Source organism: Cottoperca gobio, chromosome 18, assembly GCF_900634415.1.
Source record: "Cottoperca gobio chromosome 18, fCotGob3.1, whole genome shotgun sequence".
NCBI classification, from domain to species: domain Eukaryota; kingdom Metazoa; phylum Chordata; class Actinopteri; order Perciformes; family Bovichtidae; genus Cottoperca; species Cottoperca gobio.
The window spans coordinates 1848667-1861145 of NC_041372.1; the positions used below are offsets into that span (position 1 = coordinate 1848667).

Genomic DNA, 12479 nt, shown 5'->3' on the forward strand with positions numbered 1-12479 from the left:
ACCATACATACATTTATGAACTATATACACAAAAACAGGGAAACAACCCAATAAACCAAGAACAAATGAACTCCCTTCACATTGTAAAGCAATCACAAGTCGAGCTTTTGGATCTTTCTGAACGGACACATCTCTCCTGCAGTCACGTCACAAGCTCACACGTATCTGTGTCACATATTTTCATCACCTTAGCTCGAAAGATAAGACAGTCCACCGAGTCTCTGAGCCCTGCATTGGGACGGTGACCTCCATTAACTCACATGGCTGTCTTACAAACTTCAACAGTGTCAAGGGCAACGACTTATTGAAAACGCAGTCGCAAATTTTCCCAACACATTCCATCAGTAAACAATTCTTTCTTTCGATTTCTCTTTCGATTTCTCCTCCTCATCTTCCTCCTCCTTTCTGTCCTCGTCTCCCTCAGTGTGCGTCAGCGTCTTACCCTCTGAGAAGCTGATGAGCCCCAGGAGGTGCAGCAGCTTGATGGAAGCGAACACCAGCATCACGATGCCCACCGTCTGCAGCCCCTCTGTCTCCCAGATCGCACTCAGCATCGCTCCACCCTCTGTCCACTCCGCACCACCATCATACCCGGACCCGGAGCCCGAGCCGGCCTCCTCGGCCTCAGGAACCCCGCCAGGACGAGGACCAGCGCTGCCACCCGGCCCCGCGCTCCAGTTCCCCTGCACCCACTCCAGCGCTACACCGGCCCCCACGCACGGGCCGGGCGCCTCCTGGCTCCTGCCCGCTCACTCCCTAAATCCAGTCTGGGTGAGGCTAAAGAGGGGCGACGCTAAGAGCAAGAAATATTGGCCTCAGGTTTGAGAGCAGCCTGAAGTCATCGCTCTGATCTCGAGGGGTCACTGACCATTTAGAAAAGCGGAGTGAAAAAGCAATAAAGTCCACACAAGCAGAATCCTTCTTTTTCTTTTAACTCCTCGCAAATGAGCAGAGATGTGGAAGCAGAGAAACTCTCCTCTCTCAGTTTGTGGCTCTCTCTCACTCTTTCAGCGCACTGACTGGCTCACTGCGAAGTTAAGGGAGGGAAGAGGAGCGGGAGGGGATACGAGTGAGGAGGGAGGGGAGATGTGGCCGAGGGGGAGGTGTGGTGCTACAGTGGAAGACGCACAACCTCTCATGTGCTTTACATTCGCACAATACCATAATACGATAATAAAAGAGAGACTTACAAAAACATAATAAAATAGAATCCTGAAATGCAAAGCGAGCGCTAAATGACAGAGAAGGATGTCGATGACTAGAGAGAGTAGATACGCACCAAATCTCTCCGGCTTCAAACTACTGTTGAAAAGAGGCTTTTAAAATCTCACTCATATGGTACGCTTTTAAAAAATTATTAAAGCTGTGAGAAAATCCCAAAGCACATATAAAAAGAGTAAAAACCAGAATGAGAAACAATAAAAATAATTTGTACTGTAATGAAAAGTAAAGGGAATAATCCTAAACATGTGGCTTTGATGGACATTCAGGCTGCACAATATATTGTCAATGTACCTTTAAAATGTAAATATCATTATTTTGTATTGGTGCCTTTTGTTTTCAATGTTCATTTGTTTTCCTCTTTATTCCACAAGCTATTTGCTGTATTTGAGCAGATGCTGAAGAGTACTCAGTTCTGCCTTTCTGCCGTTTTTTTAAAATCGACATATCGTTATCGCGATGCAACAGCGTTGTGGAAGTCTTCCTCACATTGTGCAGCCGAGTCGATACGTCTCTTCACACACTGATGTACGAGGATAGAAAGAGAAATGAGTTTGGATTCACACACACAGGACAAGAGAACAAAGAGAGAGAGAGCGAGAGGAGCAAATAAGTGAAGACACCACCATCTGTTGCCCCAGTGTCGTCATTATCATCCACCAGCAGAGCAATTATTTCTCAGGCATGCGACAGGCAAAGGTCCAAAAACCAGGACAATATACAGAGCGTCAGGATCCACCCTCGCCCCCACAAAATAGCACCACGCCCTGATCATATCTTATATTGCTCAACATCCTCCCTCTCGAGCACCACAGGATCAATAATAAACTGTTTCATGGCTACATGAGCGACGTAATCCTACTTTAAAAATATATAAAGACATCTCTGTGAATGATTTAGCATGACGCCGTTTGAAAAAGAAAATAATATTCAGCAGATCATTCTTAATCTGGATGCCCGCCGGCCAAGTGCGCAGCCATTGGTGTGAGAAGCTCATCCATAGAAAGTGAGAAACACACACTGACAATAAGACTGATGGACAGTTTCTCTGTGTGACTGTTGTTCTTGGAATCAAATTAGAGAAGAAAAGAAGTGCTCACACAACAATGCAGTGACGCCGTTAGCTCGTGACAGTAAAGAATGACTGGCCCATTATGAACGGACCTTCCACTGCCATCGGTGCACATTATCCTGGTTCTCTTTGTCCAAGAAGAGCTGCTATAATCAAGATCAACGTTGATCTAATGTGTAAAGTGAAAGGTGTGAAGCATAGTGAGTATTGTGTGTTAGAGCCTTTTAGCTCATTGTTTCAGTTCACTCTCACAGCTCTCATCGGGGTCGTTTCAACAGGCTTCCCGTCACAAAGATCTACAACACTTAGAACAGAGAACGTCCTGACCCGATATTCAGGAACCTCAGTGGAAGGGTGAAGCGTGGGCCTCTGAAGAACCAATTACGTCTTACAGGCAAATACATGCATTATTTTCCATTTGTTGACATTGCGAGATGAGGCACGGCCTTGGCAGGTCTGCGTTCTCCCAGTGCCCTTCTAGTTGGTGAGGATCTCTTTAAATCTCAAAATGCTAAACAGAATAAAACCTATTTTCAAATGTTATTGTAGCAAAAAAGTCGATCAAATAAACTCCCACGAGGAACAATTACTGCTTTGGTTCAAAGCATTACTCAGCTGTCATATACCGCAGAGCGTACAGCTGACCTAAATGTTGGATAATTCATTGACAACATCCATCTCCCAGCAACGCTGCCAACATGTGGCCACGGGCACGACATCAATGAGCATTTTAATGTATTTCTTGATATCTGTTTAAATAAATCAGAGATGCCTAATTGGTCTTCCAAAGCAGTGGTCCCCAACCACCGGTCCGCGGTGACACATGTCAAGACCAGAGGTCAAGACGCTCGTCTCAGTCACGTGATACTTTACTTCAAAGCCTTCAAAACTGCTTCGGCACTTGGAGACCAAGCACCCGGCATTAACAGACTGCCGAGTCAAGCACTTGGAGTATTTTGAAAGAAAAAAACATGAACAAGAAGGACAGAAGCAATGAGTGATGGCCACCACATCAACACATGCGAGTGCACAGAGAGCGTCATACTTAGTGACTAACCGTGTCGCTAAGAGAAGAAACCTTTTACCATTGGTGAAGAAGTTATACCCCTATATTGGACCGGCTCGTTGCAGAGACACACGCTCAGGGCTCCCACTAATTCAGCGTAATGGTGAGTTTTTTATGCATTTTATATTTGTTTGTATGCCGGTCGTATCTTTTTATTTCATCATATTTATCCCCCCCCCCCCCCACGCTTTGATGGCCTGTCCGTGAAAATATTGTCTTACATGAAACCGGTCCGTGGCGCAAAAAAGGTTGGGGACCGCTGATCTAAAGGGTTACTTTGTTCTACATTGCTGCATGAAAATGTTAATAACTTGAAAAACTTATTTTTGGGAACTTTTGATGGCTCCCTCGATGACAGCTGGCGCCATCACTCATGTGTTCAGTGAAGGATTGCTCACAGACCTCGTACATCCTCCGCAACCTCTGACGGGTGGCTTCTCTCAGTCTGAAAAATGTCAAGCTGCACTCAGGTCTGGCCTGTCATCTCCGTAGTCCTTATCGGTGTAATGAACAGGATCCGTCTGAGAGACAAACCTGTAGCCTTTTTGTTCGTCTGGCTCTGCAGACAGAGACATTGATCTTGGGAAAGATTACATATTTTTCTCACTCGTCGCTGCCACCTGTCTTCGTCACTTTCCATCCTCAGTATTCACGAGGGGAGGATCTTATCGCTTCTTGTCTGGGCAGACAGAGGACACGACCGGACCACGTCAATGAATCAGTGGGTATGTGAAATACAATATACAGAGAAAGGAAAAACAGAGTCCATCTATTAAATGCAAAGGTGAGGAAACTAAGAACTTCCAAACGGCTTATTAGGAAGAGGAAACCGAGAAAACAAGGGATCGTTGAGTCTTTTCCTGAGAATGAAACAACCTCTGGATTTTTATTAGTTTTAGTAAAAGTCGCAAACCAAGACCAAGATTTCCATGAAGTATTGAACAAGTGTTATCTTTCAGGAGTGGATAGCCGGCTTCATGTGACCGCCATCAGTCAAAGCGTCGCCGATGGTCGACATGTTTACAGATCAGCGGGTGATAATATGACACCTGCAGAGATTTGCTCAGGAGTGCAAAGCAGCACGGTGTTCGGGTTGTGTATTCTAAAGCACATTAAAATGAGGCCGTCAAATTTACTGAAGCGGCACCTGTGAAGGGGAAGGCAATTATAAGCTGTGAACCAGGGCAACCGTCAGTGAAGCCGCATGTGCAATCAAGCGTGGGGGGCCACGGGGTGACTCTGATACCGAGGCCTCACGATGTGGCTGCAGATGCTTGTGCATGCCTCTATGGGAATTAGTCATTCTTTACCCTCCTAGCATCTACAGAACCAAAATGATGGATGAAGTGTCATTCAGTCCTTTAAACGTTATCTAGAGATATAATAACTATGTTTTATCAGATCCAGGCCTCATTATTCAGGGACGAATACGTTTGCCCTCTCTGTGCGGATCATTGTCCCACCTGACTCAGAGTTCACACATTTGCAAGTTAAGTGTCCATTGTGTTAACCCCAACTGGGCTTTCTCACCAAATATAATTGCCAAATTTGACAGGAAAAAAATACTTTAGTGCCACGCGGGGGTCCACAACTCCATCATCATACCAGGACGCCTTGTGAGTAGCTTTGTGTTGTGCTGCATGTTGAGTAAATGACTTCTGTTAACCTCCGTGAGTGAATGTCATTCATCTTCACAAGACCTGCCAGTCTTCTGTTTACAGCAAGACCACAAGATTTCTATCAACGTCCCAATTCATTCCTGATGATTGGTTCTCGTGTAAAAGGGAAAGTCAATGGCATTGTGTGTGAATGGACAGCACCATGGAGCTTAGGGCAGTGTGCAGCTGCTGATAACATTGACCTGCTTTTTTCTGTGTTTTAGCCACATGAGCTGTGACATGCTATCTGACAGCTCACTGTGGACAACATGTAGCAGCAAAGAGCTGGACATGGACTGCCCTTTCATCTGATTTAAGGTGCGCTATTCTTCAGCAGCAAAGTGCCAGTCAAACTAAACTAAAAGTGCAAAGGTCAACGGAGAATACGCATTAGCAGGAGCAGTAAAAAGAGAGAAGACAAGGGAGGCATAAAACGGCAGACAGAGCAGAGCTCGCTGGAGCCGACGTCCAGAGGATGAGATATAACGAGCACAGTTCACCTGCAAGAAACATCAATACAGCTTTTTATATCTTGTAGGAATCATGAATTATAAAGATATAAAATTGTTCAAGCAGCAAGCGAGAGCCATGAGTAGTGTTTATTAATGAAAACTATAATGTTAAGTTTACAGGTTAAGTCAAATCAAAGCACTGGACATGTATCTGTGGAAGTACCGTGTCCAGGTTTACTGTCATAAGAAGGTGTTTTCTTACATGTTCGCTACAACAACGTTGTAAGGTGATGTCGTGAGTTTGTTTCAGAGTCTTTGTTCTGCATCTGAACGAAGATTTACATGAGCTGAAAGCTCCCTGTGGACTTCCTGTTTACAATCAGTGTGCCTCACCAAAGCACAGTGTGTGAATACTTGAGGTCTAACTATGTGTTGAATATATTTCCTCCCTCATAACACATTTACAAAGCTGATATTTGGAAAGACTTTTCCGCAGCAGAAAGATGTGAAGGAGGATTCAGCAGAACTGCACTTCCTGTTGAACACAGAATCCCGCCTCTTAACAAGGATGTTTTAAATGTCTCCACAGTGTACAATAAAGCAGCGGCGGCGGCGGATGTTGTTGAGGCCAAACGGTGCTTCCCTTTAAAAGACGCCGCCACAAAACACTGTGGGACGGCATCGTCTCCTTTCCTCTGGTGGAGGACGCTCCAGTGTGCCTCATGTTAACAGAAAACAGGAAGGGCGTTTCCTTTAGCGAGCATCACCAGCTCTCATCGCAGCCGACACTTCCAGGAACCTTACGAAGCACAAAACATTATCTGACCGCAGCGCGTTTACTTGCTAGCGGTCTTTTTCTTCTCTTGCTGCGTTACTGTCGGCTGTACTCCCCCACCCATGTTTGGGCACATGCATGTGCGACAACAAACAATTTACTTTCACCCTTCAAGCAAGGATAAAAGGTAAACTCATGAGTTTAATATTCACAGCAAGATGCGTTCCTAAAGCAATCTCTGGTCTGGGTGTTAATAATCTCACTAAATATTCAATACTGCTTCGCTTCTAGTTAATTGTGTGGAGACTTCCCTTTGAGAGAAAATGATTTAGTGTTCGTATGAAGCGGATCAGATATCACTGAGCAGCAGGAAAATAAAGAACAAGTTCCAATGACCCTAAAGAGAAACACAGCATGAATGTTACATCTACATATATTAAGCCCTGTGGCAGAGGTAACTCATCGTATTGCCTGAAATTTGAGACAAAGGTTGTAATTTAATTTACAGTCATTGTCCTTTATAGGCTTGCAAAATGACATGTAGAGCTCATCATATAATACAAGTCGCTACACAATGACACGGACCTATTATAATAACCTGCTCTGAACATTAATCATCATGGAAACACAGACTGCAGTCTAAAAGCTGCACTCAGTGATAACAGTTCTTATAAAACAAGGTGAGCTTCAGCCTGAAGTCTGTTGGCTCATGACTTTATATATTCAGCGTCCTAGAAGAATCCTCTTCTCTAAATGCAAAGCAACTCAAACAGCGGGATTGTACAGTTGTAGAAATCAACAATGCTTCCAGCTCAAGTGTTTTCCAATCAAGGATGTGGTCTTTAGAGGCTCCCTGCAGAGAGACTGAGGCTGATTACAGCGCCGTGTGTCGGCCGCTGTAAACCCGCCACTAGCAGCTCCCTCATCCTCGCTGTGTTGGACGTCAGCGCTCAGATGATACCTGCGCAAACGCCAACACCTTTAATTCACTGCAGAGCCGTGAGACCGGTAATACCTGAGACTGCAGACTATTATCAACATTTATAATACATTGTAGAGTTTTTAATACTCCTTTGCTCAATAATATCCAACTCATGTGTTTAGAATGTTAAAAGAAGGCAATAAAGAGATTAGCTTTGCTTCCATGAATAGATATTATAGTGCAGATATTAAAAAAAGAGACTTGTAATTCAGATGAATGAACATTATATTTCATAGAGCTGCCTTCCTCCTACTGGATTTACTCATCGTCGCTGTAATGCTGGAACTTTTACCATTTACATTTAACCGTGTGAGCAGTTTGTTCTTCTTAACCTCCGCACGACGGATCCGTCTCAGCTTACAAACACTTAAAGCCAGCAACTAGAAAGGGACGTGCCACTTTTAACCTTTTAGCAAATTATTATCCCTGCAATGTTTCTTTGCACTTTGCTTTTAACACATTTTGTCAGTTACTTTTACTTTGTTACCTGATGTTCTGTCAAGCTGCACCTTTAATGTGTATAGTTCAATGTTGTCTGACTTCTATCTTGTGTTTAAAAGTCTATTAAATGATCAAATATGTGCAAATATCAGAGCGGGGTCAAAGCTATTTGTAGGATTTTGGATACTTAAACTGATTTATCTATTATTTAGTCAAGCTGTTCGTGGGAAAACTTATATTAAAGCTTATCGTCTCTCTCCACTCCACCAGCAGCTGGTGACGGGCGGAGGCGAAGCTTTGGTTCCCTCTGCTGGCTCATCTGCTCACTCTCTGGGAAGACATTTAAAAATCCCCCTGTAGCTCAAAGAGCAGCACGTTTAATATACTGACGCTCTTCTGATGGACTCCGACACTCGTGCTGGTGTTTGTGCAAACAATGGAAGATTTGATCAAAGTTTGGTGTTATGATGAAGAAAGACTCTCAGCCCTGTGTTGTATTTTCCTTTGGCAGGTTTTCTGGCTCATAAAACTAACGTAACATGTCATTTCATTATTCATAAAAGCAACTGTGTGTAAAAAACAACAACAAACAAACATGTGTTAAAGCCGTGACATGGCTCCGCAGATTAAAGCCCCTTCATGTCATTTCTTTCAGCTACAGTACCGTATGCGTCTCACTCATGTGTTGTGCAGCACACATCTTCATAAAGGAGCATTATGATGCAAACACATTTTTACTGCAAAGCGCATTGACAATGGAACATATTAGGTTCCTCTATGCATCTAAAGCATATGCTTTTTGTGATAAATGTGGAAATTGAGAGTATTGTTGAAGCCGTGCACAGCTTAAGTCTTTGTTCACCTTCACTTCTCTACTAAAGGACAGAACACAACGTATCGCAGCGCTTGAGAGAGACGCATCCTCAGAGAGTGGAAGCCTGATCCTGAAACACAGCACCGTGTCTTCAGCAGGGATTCACAGTAAAATGGGCAGATAATGTGTGTATACAACACAGTGTACAGGCTGATGTCTGGAGTCAGAGGAGTGACAGGTGAGACAGATGAGGCAGGTGAGACAGGCCAGTGCACTGCCAGTCCTCTGGACTTCAGTAAAGTTGAGAGCAAAAGAGAGCATCTATGGAATCTACAGTTAGGACCATAAATATTTGGACATTGACACAATGTTCATCATTTTGGCTCTGTACATGAACACAATGGACTAGAAATTAAACAATCATTATGTGCTTTAAGTGCAGACTTTCAGCTTTAATTTGAGGATATTTACATCCTAAATCAGATGAATGGTGGAGGAATTTACAACACATTGTATACGTGGTATCCCCTTTTTAAGGGACCAAAAGTAATTGGACAAAGTAACATAATCATAAATCAAATTGACACTTTTAATATTTGGTTGCAAATCCTTTGCAGTCAATAACAGCCTGAAGTCTGGAACACAGACATCAGCAGACGCTGGGTTTGGTCCTTGGCGATGCTCTGCCAGGCCTATACTGCAGCTGTCTTCAGTTCCTGCTTGTTCTTCGGGCAGTTTCCCTTTAGTTTTGTCTTCAGCAAGTGAAATGCATGCTTAATTAGATTCAGGTCAGGTGACTGACTTGGCCATTGCAGAACATTCCACTTCTTTGCCTTAAAAAACTCTTTGGTTGCTTTCGCAGTATGCTTTGGGTCATTGTCCATCTGTACTGTGAAGCGCCGTCCAATGAGTTCTGAAGCATTTGGCTGAATATGAGCAGATAAGAGTTCATCCTGCTAGCTTTTGTCAGCAGTCACATCATCAATAAATACAAGGGAACCAGTTCCATTGGCAGCCATACATGCCCACGCCATAACACGACCACCACCGTGCTTCATTGATGAGGTGGTGTGCTTTGGATCATGAGCAGTTCCTTCCCTTCTCCATACTCTTCTCTTCCCATCATTCTACAAGTTGATCTTTGTCTCATCTGTCCACAGGATGCTGATCCAGAAGCATTTGTTTTGATGGTTCAGCCTAATGATGGCTTGCTTCACTGATAGTGACAGCTCTTTAGACTTCATAGTGAGAGTTGATCTCAACAAACTCTGAAAGCAAATACCACACTTGAAATGAACTCTAGACCTTTGATCTGCTCCTTGTAAATGAACTAACGAGGAAACAACACACACCTGGCCATAGGAACAGCTGAACAGCCAATTGTACAATTACTTTTGGTCCCTTAAAAAGGGGATACCATGTGTACAATGTGTTGTAAATCCTCCACCATTCATCTGATTTGGATGTAAATACCCTCAAATTAAAGCTGAAAGTCTGCACTTAAAGCACATATTGATTGTTTAATTTCAAGTCCATTGTGTTGGTGTACAGAGACAAAATGATGAAAATTGTGTCAATGTCCAAATATTTCTGGACCTAATTGTATGTTCAGGCTCCCATGTTCCCCAGATCAATACACTCTTAATATGACATCAACGAGACGTTTCAAACATCTCATGTTTCAGTGATGTTTATCCCTCAAAGGTCAATTGCAGGCGTTTCCCTTTCCCCTCATTGGCGCTGTTTGCCTGATAGCTTTGTATCTAAATTCTTATTTATGATCAATGTGCCGACTCATGTCATTACTTAAAACCTACGAAATCAAAGAGGATGACTTCAGACACATGATGTGGCTGAACAGATGTTTTCCATTCACTTCCATCTCTGTTCGTTCATTTGCTGTTTAACTGTGAAGAAAGCCCCGACCAATCAATGCACGAGGACCCTGGAACAAAGGTTTGACCCCTTTCTTAACACATGTAGTGAAATAAATCACTGCCTTCCTCCTATAATTAACAGTCAAAGAGTGGACATTATAAGTGACAAAAGCACGTAACTGGTTTTGTCCATTTGTAATTGGAAACATTTGTTACTTCCTGGCACATGAAAGCAGCACCTTCAGCGGGACTCATCTGCAAACAGTGCATCAAGAGCTGCTGCCACTGAAGAGAAGACAGAGAGCCGTGGAGCCGGCTGAGTTTATAACACGAAGCCATCATGTGGAGGAATACTGCAGAGTAACGAGCAGCGCTGTGCTTCGTGTAATATCCTGTAAGAAGCATCTATATCCTACATATTACATAATGCTTATTAAAATCACTGATCAGACTAAACCTGAATATCTCTTCTGTCGTATTAACACTTAAAATCTTAAAGCATCATCATGCTCCCAATGAATCCTGGGAAATGTAGGCGCAGTTTGAAAACAGGCAAAACTGCACTATAAGCAGAAAAACACTATTTGCTTTGTGAACATGTGAAAATGTTTCCAGACAGAGACATCCTGTAGCATAACTTACAGACTATCATATTAAACTTGGAATATTTGACTTTGAGAACTATCAAAGGGATAAAAGTGATTACATATTCTAATAGTTCCAGTTAAAATGTATCAATAATTCAAAGAAGGGTTAGGGTTTAATTCATGAAATAGTCCAAACTGATTATAATTGACTGATTTATTAAGAATTAGTAGGCAAATCAATCAGAATGTTTTTAATGGACTTTTCACCTCATTTTATTTAATTCTTTGGCATTTAAAAAAACATAATTAAAAGCTGAAACCACATATATTTTAGTCATTCATTGTTTAAAATATGCTGTGAAAGTGCAGATTTATCTCACGTTGTCCTCTCACAAACAGTTCAGGGACCAACATGTTTCTATATATATATATATATATATAAACAAAACAGAATTACATCACACAAAAAATAAATAAGTCACGACTTCATTCATTGAGTAAATATTAGAAGTAAAATAAATATTTAAATTCTAAATGATCTAAACTTATTTCACACCTTTACAGTTAGTTGGTCTCATCTTATAGGCCACCTGTTACACCTTCCCCGCTGAGACAAAGTTTTAACACCGAGCGGAAGTCGTCTTTGACGTGAGCTGCGAACATATGCAGCATATATGTGAACACACATCACTGCAGATTAGTCATTACAACATAAACCTCCCTCACTTTGCATTCAGAGGTAAGAAGAACATCGAACTGTGCAGCTGCTGCACAATTACATCCAGTCAACGGTCTCGCGCTCATTTGGATAAACAAGAGAGCCAACCCACAAATGATGCAAGCTTCACATCCAATCTAATCTCATTCTAATTAAATCATCGAACCATCAAAGTGGATTGCTACACAGAATTTTGACGTGAAATGAAATGTTATTGAGATACAGAAAAGTCCAAAACAAAAGGATTAAAAGGAGATCATTTATAATATTTGGCCTGCATGAGTCGTCACGACTGCTGAGCCAATTAGCAGCAAAGCATGAAGGACGGGAAGAGGCGGCTGTTAGAGGACCGACGCACTGAAAGTGCACCGTGCAGTGAAGAACACACCAAAACATAAAACATCTCATAAGGTTTTGACAAACTTTGTTGAAGCGTGTATCAAAGCGAAGGAATATTTGAACCAGGAAAAGACAGAGATGAGAGCAACAGATCGGAGCCTTGAATCTGACAACACATACAGACGATGAGCTCCACTGCAGACGCTTCAGACTTCAGTTCTAAACTTGGGCAACAACAAGAGGTTGGAGGAGTTTCCTTACCGTCATAGCTGTCTGCTAACAAACCAAAGCGCTCCAGCACCTTAACAAACAGAACCACAACCACCAGCACAGCAATCATCTCCAGACCCTCCAAGTTCATGGTCAGCATGTCGGACGGGTCACAGCCGGCCCATGTCCAGAGACTCAGAGCCCGGCATGCAGCACTGCCTGCAGGCCGTTAAACTGCACTTTAAACCTGCATCTCTGGGTCTAATG

General features: G+C 42.8%; 1 protein-coding gene across 5 annotated transcripts in view; it reads right to left on the reverse strand.

Annotated features, from left to right (window-relative positions):
* kcnip4a (potassium voltage-gated channel interacting protein 4a) overlaps window positions 1–12479 on the reverse strand; it is a 116395-nt gene that overhangs the window by 29200 nt on the left and 74716 nt on the right. The window contains exon 1 of one of the 5 annotated variants that reach the window (XM_029455144.1): window positions 443–579. The exons of the other annotated variants lie outside the window; for them this stretch is intronic. Within the exon in view, the coding sequence (XP_029311004.1) occupies window positions 443–554 (112 nt within the window). The 5' untranslated portion in view covers window positions 555–579. Of the gene's footprint in view, window positions 1–442; window positions 580–12479 lie in introns of those variants that run through there. 5 annotated transcript variants of the gene reach the window in all.